The sequence below is a fragment of the Protopterus annectens genome, chromosome 13.part0 (assembly GCF_019279795.1).
Source record: "Protopterus annectens isolate FY-2018-M chromosome 13.part0, PAN1.0, whole genome shotgun sequence".
Lineage (NCBI taxonomy): Eukaryota > Metazoa > Chordata > Ceratodontiformes > Protopteridae > Protopterus > Protopterus annectens.
Window position 1 is genome coordinate 227,114,103 of NC_056747.1, and position 16,745 is coordinate 227,130,847.

Consider the following 16,745-nt stretch of genomic DNA (forward strand, 5'->3'; position numbering starts at 1 on the left):
CTTTCCTCAGTGTTTCCACCTAGGCCATCTTATTGGCAGCTACATGGAAGGAACTCTGCACATCTTTACAAAACGCTGACCTAGACGGTGTCTGGTTTAAGCATTTATGTTAAGTTGTCAATCTCACCTTCATTCTGCTTCGACTCTGCATTTTGCTAAGCTTGAGAGCTAATTTTACCAACTCGGGGCAACCCTATATCCCATGATGCAAGGCGGAGACTACCCAGATCTCGTTTGCCGCTTTGCTAACGAGGTGCCTTTTACCAGCTCTAGGTAAGTGAACAGTTTTTGAGACTTTTCGTCTACCCCCCCCTTTAAATTTTTATACAAGTTTGTGTTTTGTTAACCTGACTACTTACTTTAGCCCTATTCCTGTCGGTGTTCCCTTTTTTTCAAATTTATTCCCTTTCCCTAGTTTAGACCTTAGGCCTTCCCCTCCCTAATTTTTTTCCTGTCAGGGATTGTTTGTGACGGTTATCCCTGTTTATTTTAAATTGTTGGATTGAGTGTTTTTGTGTTACTATTGTGCTCCTCGACGCAGTTATGTCGAAGGACACTAAGGTCTCAGGCTTCAAGAAGTGTGACTCATGCTGTCAGAAGATGTCTCTGACAGATGGTCACACGTGTGTTTATTGCCTGGGACCTTCACACCTGCAGGACTCTTGTGCTATTTGTCATGCTTTCAACCCAAGAGTCCTGCAGGAGCAAAAAAATAAGCTGATATTAAGAGGCTTATTAAAGCCCGAGAGCTCCCCGACTAAGTCTGCACCAGGGAAGCCCTCAACCTGTTAAGCCTTCGGCTCAGACTTCCAAGCTGTCGGCTTTGAGTTCATCCTCACCAGGGTCGAGATTGGCTCCGGCCGGAGCCAATCCTTCCACCTTACCAGTCTCTGTATTGGCTCCATCCGGCGCCGATACTGGCAAATCCAGACATTCAGTGTCTGCTCTGGCTGGAGCAGACGTATCTTTGGCTCCGTTGGCTCCATCTGTCTCGATCTCGATCCCCTTCAGTGGAATCCATACATTCAGCTCCAAGATCACCCTTGCTCTCTGAGCGGAGCCGTTCTTCTGTCGTCCAGGCTGTCTGATCACGACCTCGAGAGAGTGGCGAGTAGACTATTAAAGTCTCAGGCATTGGCCCAAGTACTCCATAGCCCATCTCAGACTGTAGCCATTTCACATCCACCAAACATTCCTCCTTCGACTCTTACAGAGCTCTTGAGCCGGAGCTCCTCTGAACCGGCACCATTGTGGCTTTGGAGCAGATACCACCTCTTTCGGCTCAGTCGTCCTCTGCTCCGATTTTCCTCTCTTCATTGGAGGGATCCGGGCGTCTGGTCTCTCGTCCACTGAGGGGGTGAGTGGCATCGGACCCTTGTCCGACCCCAGTCTCCCTCTGAGCTTCGGCGTTGGTGAGCTCGGCCCCAACATCTGCCTCTGAGCCTTCCCTCTCGGTGAGGCCTGGGGTTCCTATCTCTTCGGAGCGGGAACTTTCTGGTCTCTCTGACGGGGGGAGCCTTCGAGGTGATGAGTGTACTAGCCCCTGGGCTTATTCAACTGACAGTTCCATCAGCTCCTCCCACTACAGTTCCTGCTGACATCTCTTCCCACTCTTGCTCCTGGACCTAGAGATCCAATGCCTCCCATTTCCTATTGGGAATATCTTCCGAGGCTTCTGATCCGTCAGGGGAACCCCCGTGTAAGAGGACATATAAGAGGAAACATCTAGACTCCCCTGAGTGTACTACATCAGATACTGACTTGGATGAGTCTGAGGGATCCCCAAGGTCCTCTGAGGAGGTCTCATTTTCAGACATCCTTGAACTCCTTAAGCGGAGGGGGAACTGGCCCTCCCTTAATCCTTCTGAGGAAGAGTCAGTATACCTGGAGGCATTCGGATCTCGACCCTCCACCTCCTGGGTGTCTCCGCCTTTCGACCCTCTCATGGAGGTAGTGGCTCTGAAGGCGTGGATGGCTCTGGATTCGGTGGAACCTATCCCTAGGAGGTCTTCAAAATTTATTACGGCCCCACAAGATAGACAATATAACAAAGGGTGTCCCAGTTGATGCCATGGTGGTGGCTGCTGCCCACCAAGAAGGAATTGGCTGATCCTTCAGTACCTGTCCATCCTCCTAACAAGGATTCTAGGACTATGGACAGGTACGGTAAGTGGATTTTTTCTTCAGTGACTTTTGCCATGAGATCACTGAACTACTTATGCCACTCCGCCTTCAAAGAGATGTTCTTAAAGAGTTGGGAGAAGTTTTACAGAATCCGTCAGCTGCTGGTTCTCAGGATAAGATTAGCTCACAGCTAGGGATCCTTAACTCCATTGCTAACTCCTCCATGCGGCTCATTTCTTATGCAGCCGATGGAGTGAGTAGGGCTGCAGGCACAGGAGTGGCTTTAAGGCGTCAGTCCTGGATGCGGCTTTGTAATTTTGCAGACCCCTTCAAGGCGTCCTTCACAAACTCCCCCTTTGGCTCTACCTTGTTCGGACCTCAAGTGAAAGACACTTTGACTAGATGTGAACAAGATGGCAAGACTTTCTGCCGTAGGAGTCCGTTTCTCCACCCCTTCTAGACCTTACCCCAAAGGACAGAAGGGAGGGAAAATGTGGTTCCGCAAATCTCAAGGAGTTACGCTTGATGCATGAAGTCAGTTTACCCCCAGAGGCAGAGGGGGTAACAATAATAGACGCCGCCCTAGGGGCAGAGGTGGTCTGCAGAATCAGGGTAGCAGAGAGCCTCTTTCTGGCAAACCCTTCCAGCATCCCTGAGATGTTGCCAGATTGTCTGCCTTCGGAGGCAGTCGGGGGAAAATTATCGTTGTCCCCAATAGCCTGGCTTTCCCTTTCTCAAGACTAATGGGTACAGTCAATTATATCCAAGGGGTTACAAAATTCCCTTTATTCAAACCCCATTTCAACAAACGGGAACCCTTCCAGACGTTCCACCCGGTCTAAGGGAACTAGCAGTACTAGAAATATCAAAACTGCTAGTAAAGAGCCATCCAGCCAGTCCCAGCGGACCAAATAGGATCCGGAATCTACTCAAGGTTCTTTTTAGTTCCAAAGACAGGGGACTGGAGACTATTAGATCCGAGCAAACTCAACAAGTTTGTAAAGAAATCAAGATTCCGAATGGTCATGCTTGCCCGCTTGGGCAAGGACAATTGGATGTGCTCGATAGATGGTCTGCGTACTATCACATAACTCAGACGCTCCAGAAGATTTCTCCGCTTTCAGCTGGGGACCAGTCACTTCCAATTCAGAGCCCTGCCCTTTGGACTCACTACAGCCCCCAGTGTTCAAATGCATGGCAGTGGTTACGGCTCACCTGAGACGTCAAGGATTCCAGGTGTTTCCATATCTAGACTGGCTCCTCACTGCCACCACCAGGCATCAGCTTCTCCAAGCCAGAAATTACACCATTCACACTTGCAGAGGGCTAGGAATTCCTATAAATTTTGAAAAATCTGCCTTGTTGCCTTGTCAATCTATTACTTTTATAGGCGCAAGATTGGACACCGTACAACTTTCAGCAAAGTTAACAGACCAAAGGATCTTGGACATTCAAAGACACGTCCAGGTGATTCTTCTCGGCAACAAAATTCAGGCCAGATTTGCTCTGAAGGTGTACTGGGTCTTATGGCGGCCGCCATAACACTTCCCCGCTTTTACATGTGTCTTCTACATGGATGCTATTCACCCAATGGTCTTCCAACTTCCCATGCGTCACGAAATCCTAGTAACTCCAACTTGCAAAAGGCATCTGACTTGGTGGATATCGTCCCCTCAAATCCATCAAGGCAGACCATTTGTTCCTCTTGCCACGGTTACATCGGACGACTCCCTGATCGGGTGGGGGGGGGGGCATTATCAGGGCAGAATGGTCCATGGCACTTAGCAACCTTTCGAGTACCATCTGCACATAAATGTTCTGGAGATGAGCAGTGCTTTTAACGTTGCAAGCCCTCAACGACTCTCTTCCCCTGGGAACTATTGCAGTCCAAACGGACAATATGTCCACAGTGTGGTATATAAACAGGGCAGAACCAAGTCCTATCCACTGTGTCGAGAGGCTCTCAGACTTTGGCAATGGGCAATCTCCTCTCACCTTCTGATAGCAATGCACATCCCCGGGAAATCCAACATCATAGCGGACAGATTGAGCAGAGCTATTCTCATGCCTCACGAGTGGTCTCTCAAACAGTGACATTTTCAGAAGTGGGGCCTTCCTTGCTGCAACCTTTTCGCTACACCTCAAAACAGCAAATGCCCAGACTTCTTCTCTTCCCCCTTCCAGGCCACCCCCCCCCAGAAACTCTCTAACCCAAGATTGGCCCCGGGGACTTTATGCCTTTTTCCCCCCTTTTCCGCTGATACCGCAGCTAATTCAGAAAGCAACCGCTTTGAGAGCCAAGTTGATTCTCATTGCCCCTTATTGGCCTCTACAGATCTTACATTACCTCTTGGTACAGCCATGGCGTCTGGACCCGGTTCCAGATCTTCTGACCCACCAGTCGGGTCAACTGCACCAATCCATACCTTCTCTCAACCTCACTGCTTGGTTGCTCCACTTCCATCCTTAGCCAGGCTTCCTATGATTTCTAATTCTGTATGGGATATCATAGTAGCTTCCCTAAAATCTTCTACCAGAAAGATTTACACTAGTAAATGGCGACGTTTCTCTTTCTGGGCAAAAGCTAGGAACATAGACCCCTATACTGCTCCAATTCATTCGGTATTGGACTTTCCTAGCTGACATTTTTCATTCAGGATCCTCTTCCACAGTGAAAGTTCAACTGGCAGCCATTTCAAATTTTCATAGGCTTTTTGGACCACAGCATTGTCAAACTTTGCAAGGCATTCCTTCGAGGTATCTTTTTATTGAAACCTCCGATTAGAGATCCCCCCCCCCCCCACCACAGGTGGGATCTAAATTTAATTTTAACATCCTTGATTCTTCCCCCGTTCTAACCTGCAGCTGCCTGTTCTTTGAAATTGCTTTCTTGTAAGACACTTTTTCTAGTTGCCATTACTTCTGCCAGGAGAGTATCTGAGTATCTGAGTTTCATGCTCTCTATTCGCCCTCCCCATCTAATATTCCACAAAGATGGGGCATTTCTAAGGACTAATCCGTCTTAACAAAGGTGGCATCACAGACCAACCTAAATCAATCCATTGATATTCCAGCATTTTTCCCGAATTCTGATAGAGCGAACAAAAGTTACATTGTCTCAATGTTCACCGCCTGCTCCGAAAATTTTTAGGAAATCTGATCAACTGTTTCTATCCTATGCAGAGAACAGGAAAGGCCTTCCAGTTTCTAAGGTAACTTTATCTAGATGGCTGTCTTCTGTGATCACTTACATTTATCAGCTCAGAGGCAAAGAGTTGATTTCTAACCCAAAAGCCCATTCTACCAGAGCTCTAGCTACATCTACAGCTTTTTCAAGCTAGACTTCCAATAGACACTATTTGTGCAGCAGCCACTTGGGCCTCTCCTCATACCTTTGTTTCACATTACAAATTAGATTTGGCCTCCCGAGAGCAAATTTTGGTTCCACCGTTCTCAAGAGTCTGTTCCATTGAGCCACTCAGGATAGAGGTGCTAGGGACGCTGTCCCATCCAGCAAGAATGAAGGCGAGATTAAAACGTAACATTTAGAAGTTATGTACCTACCATAACGTTCCATGTTAATTGTCTTCTCTCGCCTTCTGTCTTGTGTCTCACCCTCCACCCCCCTAGCCTGGTCAGACTAGGAAGATTATGCATATTCTATTAAGAGGGTATTCCCTTTTCTAGCTGTTCAACTTCGTGTCACTAGATTACATTGATCCTTTCTAGAGGGTTATGATTAGTATGGTTTTTCTTCCTCCTCCAGTTAGAAGAAAATATTACTATTTCTTTAGCTACCAAACGAGATCTGGGTAGTCTCCGCCTTGCATCATGGGATATAGGGTTGCCTCAGCTGGTAAAATTAGCTCTCGAGCTTAGCAAGTGCTGAGTCGGAGCCGAGGATCGGCTCCGAACCCATCCGGCAAGAAAGAAGGCGAGAGAGAAGACAACTAACATCGAACCTATCGAGGTAGGCTAACATGGAACGTTATGGTAGGTACATAACTTCTAATTGTATGACCTTGGGAAAAGACTTTGCAGTGTGGCAGATCCACCACCCAACCTTTAGCTTTGTGAGGCCTCCCAGGAATCAATACTACAATATTGATGCCAGGGAACACTTAAGTTTCACTGTTGCAGTCATTAAATTTGGGTAATCTGCTTGCAGGTTGCCCTCAGTCTGCCTGATTAACAAAGTCTTGGATCTTGTCGGTTGCTGTCCCCTCTTCCATGATGTCAGGTTATCAGGGGGTATAAAACATGCAGCCAACACCATTACATCAGTCTTGATTGTCATGCAGTGCCCAAAGCAGAAGCAGTTTGCAAGTGCCGGTCAGCCGACTACTGAAATTTGTTTTAGAGTTTTTGCCAATTTCATATGTTAGAATATCAGCAGCATGTTATTGGATTGATTAAACAGAAAATGACTTCTTGACTGTGTGGAAGATAGACTTACAGGATTTAATACCTACTTTGCAATGTGGTTTTGATTCTTTAGAGGACTCTTGTAGGGCTGCTTAGAAGGCATGCTTTGCTTAATCTTTGCCTGATCGTGTTAAAGCTAAATTGTTGATGCACCTTTAAATCAGGACCGCCTGTTTGGCAACAAGGCTGAAGTTAAAGATGGAAGATAAAGCTAAATCTATGCAAACTGTTTTTTACAAGTTCAGCCTCCTAGATTTAGTAGGCACTGGCCCTCTAAGAATTAGTCCTTTCCAGCCCCTTCCAGGTATTCTCAAGCCAAACCCAACTGTCTCTGACTTTTAAAATTTCCAAGCACTTATCTTTTGACTATCCCTTTGGGGCGGAAAGATTGCTCTTTATGCAAAGAACTGGGAACTCATTACCCAGGAGAAATAGTTTTCTGTGTCCCAGGGATACAGATTTCACTTCCACACTGCCAACGCCAAATGGGTGGCTGGACCTACCCCCAAATCAGTGGGCAAAGGCTCAAAAAAGTACTTTAAGCATGGGGGCTATTCAACTGGCACCAGAAGAGGAAAAGGGACAAGGTTTCTACTAGATTTTTCGTGGTACCCAGAGGACTAATCATAGCGTCCTATCTTGGACCTGTCTACTCTGGCGATTTTGAAATTCAAGATGCTGACTCTTCACCAATTACTGCTTATGCTGGGCAAAGGCGCCTGGTTGGCAATACGATTTAAAAGCATACCTACACATCCCAATCAGGGAATCTTGCAGAAGCCTACGATGTGAACAAGATGGCAAGACTTTCTGCAGTGGAGTCCGTTTCTCCACCCTTCTAGACCTTACCCCAAAGGACAGAAGGGAGGGAAATGTGGTTCCATAAATCTCAAGGAGTTACGCGATGCATGAAGTCAGTTTACCCCCAGAGGCAGAGGGTAACAATAATAGACGCAGCCCTAGGGGCAGAGGTGGTCTGCAGAATCAGGGTAGCAGAGAGCCTCTTTCTGGCAAACCCTTCCAGCATCCTGAGATGTTGCCAGATTGTCTGCCTCGAGGCAGTCGGGAAATTATCGTTGTCCCCAATAGCCTGGCTTTCCCTTTCTCAAGACTAATGGGTACAGTCAATTATATCCAAGGGGTTACAAAATTCCCTTTATTCAAACCCCATTTCAACAAAAGGGAACCCTTCCAGACGTTCCACCTGGTCTAAGGGAACTAGCAGTACTAGAAATATCAAAACTGCTAGTAAAGAGCCATCCAGCCAGTCCCAGCGGACCAAATAGGATCCGGAATCTACTCAAGGTTCTTTTTAGTTCCAAAGACAGGGGACTGGAGACTATTAGATCCGAGCAAACTCAACAAGTTTGTAAAGAAATCAAGATTCCGAATGGTCACGCTTGCCCGCTTGGGCAAGGACAATTGGATGTGCTCGATAGATGGTCTGCGTACTATCACATAACTCAGACGCTCCAGAAGATTTCTCCGCTTTCAGCTGGGGACCAGTCACTTCCAATTCAGAGCCCTGCCCTTTGGACTCACTACAGCCCCCAGTGTTCAAATGCATGGCAGTGGTTACGGCTCACCTGAGACGTCAAGGATTCCAGGTGTTTCCATATCTAGACTGGCTCCTCACTGCCACCACCAGGCATCAGCTTCTCCAAGCCAGAAATTACACCATTCACACTTGCAGAGGGCTAGGAATTCCTATAAATTTTGAAAAATCTGCCTTGTTGCCTTGTCAATCTATTACTTTTATAGGCGCAAGATTGGACACCGTACAACTTTCAGCAAAGTTAACAGACCAAAGGATCTTGGACATTCAAAGACACGTCCAGGTGATTCTTCTCTGCAACAAAATTCAGGCCAGATTTGCTCTGAAGGTGTACTGGGTCTTATGGCGGCCGCCATAACACTTCCCCTTGCCCGCTTTTACATGTGTCTTCTACAGTGGATGCTATTCACCCAATGGTCTTCAACTTCCCATGCGTCACGAAATCATAGTAACTCCAACTTGCAAAAGGCATCTGACTTGGTGGATATCGTCCCCTCAAATCCATCAAGGCAGACCATTTGTTCCTCTTGCCACGGTTACATCGGACGACTCCCTGATCGGGTGGGGGGGGGGCATTATCAGGGCAGAATGGTCCATGGCACTTAGCAACCTTTCGAGTACCATCTGCACATAAATGTTCTGGAGATGAGCAGTGCTTTTAACGTTGCAAGCCCTCAACGAGACTCTTCCCCTGGGAACTATTGCAGTCCAAACGGACAATATGTCCACAGTGTGGTATATAAACAGGGCGGAACCAAGTCCTATCCACTGTCGAGAGGCTCTCAGACTTTGGCAATGGGCAATCTCCTCTCACCTTCTGATAGCAATGCACATCCCTGGGAAATCCAACATCATAGCGGACAGATTGAGCAGAGCTATTCTCATGCCTCACGAGTGGTCTCTCAAACAGTGACAGATTTTCAGAAGTGGGGCCTTCCTTGCTGCAACCTTTTCGCTACACCTCAAAACAACAAATGCCCAGACTTCTTCTCTTCCCCCTTCCAGGCCGCCACTTAGTCCTCTTAGAGGCAAGGCCTAGTACTAGAAAATCTTATGCTGAAAAATGGAAAAGATTGAGCACAGCAGCGCCCAATTTACCTCCTATTTTACAATACTTGACGGAGATGCTTCACAAGGGCCTGTCTTTATCCTCCATTAAAATCCACACCTCAGCCATTTCTGCTCATAACACAGAACCTCCCCCTCTTCTCTCACCACTGCTCAAGCAGTTCCTCAGAGGGGCCGAAATTTGAGACAACCCAGGAGAGCTCCAACCCCAGCCTGGGACCTTAAACTTTATATTGGAGAAACTCTTATCTCCTTTCGAGCTAGCTGCTACTGCAGACTTAATTTCTCTTGGAAAACAGCATTCCTTTTAGCAGTCACTTCAGCTAGAAGGGTATCAATTACAGGCCCTTATGGCAGTGGAGCCTTTCATCATTCATGCTGACTGTATCCCTCAACCAGTCCATCCTTCATGCCCAAGATGGTATCTAGTGTGGCTCGTAATCGGTCCATTTGCCAACCTTTTTTCCTAATCCACAGAAAGGGGAATGGATACTGCATTCCTTGGATGTGCACAAACAACTTAGATTCTACTTGTACAGGACTAAACCTAAAAATATTTGAACTGCTGGTAGCATTTGCTGCAGGTGCAGAGGGGAAGGCTTCTTCAAAACAAAACTTAAATGGATTAGACATTGCATTCATTTCTGTTAAGCACCATGGCAAACCTATCCCCCAGGGTATCGGACCTCACTCCACCAGGTTTGCATCTACTTCAGCCTTTCTCAGAGGTATTCCTACCAGGGACATCCTAGAAGCTGCTACCTGGAGTTCTGTACATTCACCAAGCATTGTCATTTGCCAATTTTCTCCAAATCCAGAGCTGGCTTTTCCACTGCAGTTTTGCAGGGCCTTACAGCTGGCCCTGATTCTATCTAAATTCCTCCCAACCATAGCTTTGAGAATCTACCTAAATGTAATGACTGCAACAGTGAAACAAACATAGTACAGTTGTGTACACTTAACTTAAATGTAGATGTTAAAATGTGTTCACTGTTGCAGTCCTTGTTACCCTCCCTCCTGCCCCCTAACTTTTGGCTATGCATCTACTTTCCTTTACTATGCTTTTTGGTGTGTTTGCTTTTTTGTTGGAGGTATACATTTGTTTTTAATTGCTTCCCATTAGGGGGGGCACCTGACATCTGAGGCAAGAAACTGTAATGTCTGCTGCATGTTTTATACCCCTGATGACCTGATATGAAGGGACAGCAACCGACCCAGGACTTTGTTAATCAGGCTGACTTGAGGGCAGCCTGCAAGCAGATTACCCAGATGTAATGACTGCAACAGTGAATTCCCTCCAACGTCTACATTTATGGTAAGTGTACACAACTGTACTTTATCTCACTTGACATAATTGTAGACTTTGTAGATCAGTATTGCACTACTAACTCCCACAGTGTATTCTCTGACCATGGTGGCAACATTTTGAGTGTTGCTGTAAGTCTGAACAATTGCAGACTTTACAAAAATTTGTGGGTAAGCATTCCATATTTTGAGATTGCAAACTGTATGCAAGTGACCACTTGGGGCATATGATGTACCGTTTCCCTTCTGGGTGGTATTAATCTGCACCACCTTCTACAAGCAGAACTTACCATGTTGCAGTTTTGCAGCAGTGCACTGCAAATAAGTGCAAATTGCCATAATGTAGATAAGAGCTTCACTGCTGGCAGTACCAGATGTTCGTGTTTCACTGTTGCAGTCATTACATTTAGGGGTAACCTGCTGGCAGGTTGCCCTCATTCGGCCTGATTAACAAAGTCTTGGTTGGATCCTGCGTCTGCTGTTCATCCATGACCATCAGGTCAGGGGTATAAAACATGCAGCAGACACAATTACATCAGCCTTTCTTGCTCTGCGGTGCCCGAAGCAAAAGCAGTTGGCAAGTGCCAGTCGGCCAACTAATTTTCGATTTCAAGTTTCAGAACCAAAGTCTTCTAAACTAAAAAGCCAAGTACCCTGTTGGGGAAACTTTCTTGCTCCTTAACTATGTCTGTAAAAGTTAATTGCATTACTTGTAGGAAGCAAATACCTCAAGGATATTCATTTGTACTGTATTCCTTGCCTAGGCCCTGACCACAACTTGCCTTGCTGTCTGTTTTGTGCTAAATTTAATCAACGCACGATTAAACGTCTGTATATTTTTGCTTCTAAATATTTTGGCTCAAGGTTTAATTATCCAGAAATGTCATTGGCCAGCAGTGGAATACCTTAAAAATCTAGGAAAATTGATAATGCTTCTAACCAAGTCCCCAGTTCGCCGGTACTTGGTGAGGTGCTTTCGCAGCCCCTGATACCTGCTACTTCTGATTCGCAGGCCTCTACTGAGTCCCATTCAGAGTCCGGTATGCTGTGAGGTGCTTCAATTATGGAACCCGCGGATGTCTCTACCTTAAATGGATTCGGAGCTGCTGTGCAGGCACCGGCTTCGGAGGGTGTTTTCAGGCCTACATATTTGTATATTAGACAATCTTCAAAACTAAGGCCAAAATCTAAACCTCTTAGGCCACATGTGCAGGCCCCTATGCCTAAAAAAAAACAAATGATCGAAATGACTGAAGATTTAATTACTCTGATCAGGGGTAGCCAACCCCCTCCTTAGAGGCATAGGCAAGACATTGATTATGAATCTTCTGAACAGGATTCTATTTCTTCTGACTCTAATAGAACAATTTGTCTTGTCTATTCCTACTTATGACTGTGATGCAGAAGATTCCATTCCTTCTGCTTCTCCCTGAGGATTTTTCTTTTGGGGAAACTTGACATACCTTAAGGGAACATTTCCACTGGGAAAGTCAGGATTTCTCTGAATCTAGAGACTTGGGGGATTTTCTTCCTCAGCATAGGCCTTTGGCTATACCTCCTGTTCTAGACATTGATATTTTTTCAGTCTAGTATGACTCCTGATTCTCTGCTTCTGGCTCCTTGTAAGACAAACTGACACTACAGGGTTCTTGACTCGCACATTCCTTTTCAAAAATCCTATTGCTCCCTTTTGAGCCTGCAGACCTAAAATTTCTCTCCTGTAAAACAGCTTTCCTTTTAGCAGTCACTTCAGCTAGAAGGATTTCAGAATTACAGGCTCTTACGGCAGTGGAGTCTTTCATTATTTTTCATTTGGACGGTGGCAGTCGGGATCAATCCATCTTTCATGCCTAAGGTGGTATCCAGTTTGGCTCTTAATCAGGCCATTCATCTGCCAACTTTCCGAATCCACAGAACAAGAGCAAGCGGATTCTGCATTCATTAGATGTATGCAGACACCTTGGATTATACTTAAAACAGGACAAAGTATCTAAGAAAATCTGAACTATTGGTGAGCCATTGTATTAGGTTTACTATGCATGTAGCAGAAACTATCCCCAAGGGGATCAGACCTAATTTCACCAGGACTGAATCTACTTCTGTAGCCTTTCACAGAGGGGTTCCTGCCAGAGACATACTAGAAGCTGCTACCTGGAGATCGGTTCATACATTCACCAAACATTACCATTTATCTCCTCTAAATCCAGAGCTGACTTTACCACTGCTGTCCTGCAAGGCCTTATAGCTGCTCCTAATGCTGTATAAATCCATCCTCCCAACCATAGCTTTGGGATTCTACCAAGATGTAATGACTGCAACAGTGAAACACTAAGAACATAGTATAGTTGTGTACACACTAAGAACATAGTATAGTTGTGTACACTTGCCATAAATGTAGATGTTGGTGTATTCACTGTTGCAGTCCTGGTTACCCACCCTCCAGCTTCTGTTTTTCTCTTACTATACCTCCTTTTTTTTTTACTATACTTAAAAGCCTTTTTGGTGTATTTGCTTTTGTTTGGAGGTAGAGGTGTGTGTGTCTGTCTGTCTGTGTGTCTGTCTGTCTGTGTGTCTGTCTGTCTGTGTGTCTGTCTGTCTGTGTGTCTGTCTGTGGGTGGGTCTGTCTGTCTGTGGGTCTGTCTGTGGGTCTGTCTGTGGGTCTGTCTGTGGGTCTGTCTGTGGGTCTGTCTGTGGGTCTGTCTGTGGGTCTGTCTGTGGGTCTGTCTGTGTGTCTGTCTGTGTGTCTGTCTGTGTGTCTGTCTGTGTGTCTGTCTGTGTGTCTGTCTGTGTGTGGGTCTGTGTGTCTGTGTCTGTCTGTCTGTGTGTGTCTGTCTGTCTGTGTGTCTGTGTCTGTCTGTCTGTCTGTCTGTGTCTGTCTGTCTGTGTGTCTGTCTGTCTGTCTGTGTGTCTGTCTGTCTGTCTGTGTGTCTGTCTGTCTGTCTGTGTGTCTGTGTCTGTCTGTGTGTCTGTGTGTCTGCCTGCCTGCGTGTCTGCCTGCCTGTAGTAACTGCAACAGTGAATACACTCGTAATCTACATTTATGGTAAGTGTACACAACTGTACTTTTCCATCCTACTCCTGTCCTTGTCATTCCCCCACCCATGTTTGGGTTCTCCTTCTGCATCCTCTTAGTCTTAATCGTGTGTTCCTACTGCATCTGGAGAGTTTTCCTGACCCTGTCTAAAGTGCCACTTACTGCTGCTGATTTTTTATGGTGGTGTTCTCTTGGTTTGAAGTGAGAGCTGGTGGTAAAACAAGGGAGAATTCAAAATCCATGGAATTTTCTGCCAACAGAAAAGCTGTCAGACTGGCTATTTTTTCTGCCAGGTAAATAAGCCTAGTATCCAACTGAGTGAAATGGCTAGCTGTTGCCACTTTCTGCTGAAATTTAATAGCTTTCATGATCAGGTTTTAATTGACTGCTGCAACTCCTTACTAACATTTTGGAAATGTTTGCATAATCTACATGGACATGCTCATTACATGCTTCGGTCTTTCCCGAGGTGTTAAGGTCTGACCAGTTATTTGCTTTAGTACCATGTAGAGTAGGAGTGTATTTGTTTTGAGCTTATTTCTGCATGGAAGTTTCTTTTTTGTAGTTGTGTTAACTCTGGTGCCAGTTTCTCTCTTGTATGCTGCATAACAGCTGATGTGGAACTGAGTAAACTGCAGAAAGTCTGTATTTCTCAGTGTAAAATACTGCATCTGCGTGTGCTTTGAATGGCTGTTAATGCACTCAGTGCATGGTCCCATTGCCACATTAATCAATTTGGTGGTGGGTGACTTGCCGTCTTGTTAAATCTGTGATCTGCATTATCCTTTAGTGTGTATTATGTGACATCTGACCTTGGGCTGAGATTTTAGTGCAGGTGTTAAATGTGCTTGGTGACTTTTTCAAATCATTCACTTTTTCTGATTCTTTTTTCTGAAGGAGTATATGGTGATGTACAGCGGGTGAAAATCCTTTTCAATAAGAAGGAGAATGCTTTAATCCAAATGACTGATGGAAACCAGGCTCAGCTTGGTAAGTGTGTGTAGTGGTTTTGGTCTATTGTCTTAATAGTTTATTTCTGTCACCATTTTAAACCTTTGGTATCTTTACCTAATGTGACTTGGTTACATTCCTAATTTTGGCAAAGCAGTGTTTTTTTTAATTTGTAAAGGTAAAATAAGTTATGGCTGCTAGCTTGATTCATACTTTTCTTACATGGATGTATTCCAGCCATGAGTCACCTGAATAGCCAGAGGTTGTATGGCAAGCCGTTACGGATCGCTGTTTCTAAACATCAAGCTGTGCAGCTCCCTCGTGAAGGGCAAGAAGATCAGGGATTGACAAAGGACTACAGCAACTCGCCACTTCACCGTTTCAAGAAGCCAGGGTCCAAGAATTTTCAGAATATATTTCCTCCTTCCTCCACCCTTCACCTTTCCAATATCCCGTAAGTATAGTGTAAAATTTAAATATGCTTCTGAGATGTGGATGTATTTTACTTGTTTCATAGGGGTTTCTAGCCAGTGTGTCTGAACCTGAACCAGTAAGCGCAGTCAGAGCAAACCCAAATTAGGAACTGAAAGTGGTAGTACTGTAATGAATCAGAAGCATGCCACGGATGTTTCCAAATCTGGCATACCTCTTCACTTGTTGAGCTGGACTGTCTTCATGGCATGAATTAAGTCAGTGTACAGGTATGCCACTTGTCAGTTTTTTTGCTGCACTGAAAGAGCAATGCTACATTTCAGTGCAGCAAAGGCTGTATCTACAGATATTCTACAGAACTGTGGGATGGTCATTTTTTTACCTTTAACATTTGGGGATATTTCCAAGATTGATCTGTCAAGTAAGCCTGTAGAAGTACTAACAAGAACTGAAAACTTGCTATCGGATTGAGCAGTTTGTATTGCTAAGTAATGCAGTTATTTACTAAGGAAAGACAGATTTTGGCTTTATGTTTAGGTTGCGGTCAAGCTACTTCCAGCATAAATGTGGAGTGAGTTAAGTGTAACGCTGTTAATGGAAAATGTATGAAGACACTGGCTAAGATGTGCTGCTTAAGACTGGTTGCAAGAAACAAGATCTTCCTAGAAAAATTGGATGTCTGCTTTAGCAATGTGCTCAAAAGGTTGCGTTTCTCAAGAGAACCAAGATCCCATTGGGGAGCAGCCTTTGGATGGAGCTTTGGTTAGAACCTTTCATAGGCCTGCAAAACCTTCCCGAAGGAAGGTTTGGAGGAATGGTTGAAACCTTAAAGTTTGAAATTTCTGCAAGAAACTTTTAAACTGCTTATCAAAAATGTCAGTGAACTGCAGGATTGTGTTGAATATGGGTGTGATCGTAAAGTAGTTCAAATGGAGCGTTTCCATTTGCTTTAGCACAAGCTAGGATTGTGATTCTGTTGGAGCTTAGAATGTTCTAGCAATGTATGTAGAGGTCCTGGCTGCTTTTAGACCTGGAGAAACTGGTTTCATTGGCTTTTTGGGAATGAGGGTCTGGATGAGCATTGCCAGATAAAACACTGGGTTTTGAGAGGAAACCAACTTGGTCAGGTCCATAATACATTGGCTCCATATATGAATTTCATATGAAGGAGATAGGCCACTGCTGGATTGGATCCCTGGGTGTCTACCATGATCAGTGTTGTATAGGTTACATTTTTACATTGGTTGCAGAGGCAGACATCAAGGCACTGTTTCCCAAGTAACAGTCCTTTTTTCCTATAGAAATGGACCATTTGTGGGGCAGTAATGCTTTCTGCAATGAGAAAGCAGTAAGAAGTGATTTCCCACTGCTGTAAAAACTGCTCAAAGGAGGGGATAGGACTTGGCTCCACCTTGTCTGTTGTACTATACAGCTGTATACAGGCTTTCGGTTAGACTGGATCGCAAGGAAGGAGGTCCTGAAATGTCTGCAATGCTTTGAGAACCACATCTGCAGAAAGTAATGAACAGTCTGTCTTTGTGATCACGTTACTGACCATCTTGCCCCAACAATACCCCCTTTGCCCCAGGGAAAACTGGTCTGTAGTGACTAAGAGAAAATGGATCTGATATTAATCCTCGTTCATTCCTTACATATGGGTATCTGTTCCAAGCTCTGAACAGAGCTGGCCATTTTCCAAGCTCGTGTCAGCTTTGCTCTAGCTAAACTCTTGCGCACAATTTCCCTGTTACCTCAGATTTACCACGTTGCCATCTGGTTGTGTCAAGCTACTTCTCTTGAGCTAAGTGCAGTCAATTGTTTATGCTTTACAAGTTACTTTTCTGTCAAGTT

At 45.2% G+C, this 16,745-nt stretch overlaps 1 protein-coding gene across 7 annotated transcripts in view; it reads left to right on the forward strand.

Moving 5' to 3' along the window:
• The window catches only part of PTBP1 (polypyrimidine tract binding protein 1), a 241,450-nt gene that overhangs the window by 142,538 nt on the left and 82,167 nt on the right, over positions 1–16,745 (forward strand). For all 7 annotated transcript variants that reach the window (XM_044053767.1, XM_044053769.1, XM_044053772.1 and 4 more), the window contains 2 exons: positions 14,409–14,501; positions 14,700–14,916. In XM_044053767.1, the coding sequence (XP_043909702.1) occupies positions 14,409–14,501; positions 14,700–14,916 (310 nt within the window). The remainder of the gene's footprint in view (positions 1–14,408; positions 14,502–14,699; positions 14,917–16,745) is intronic.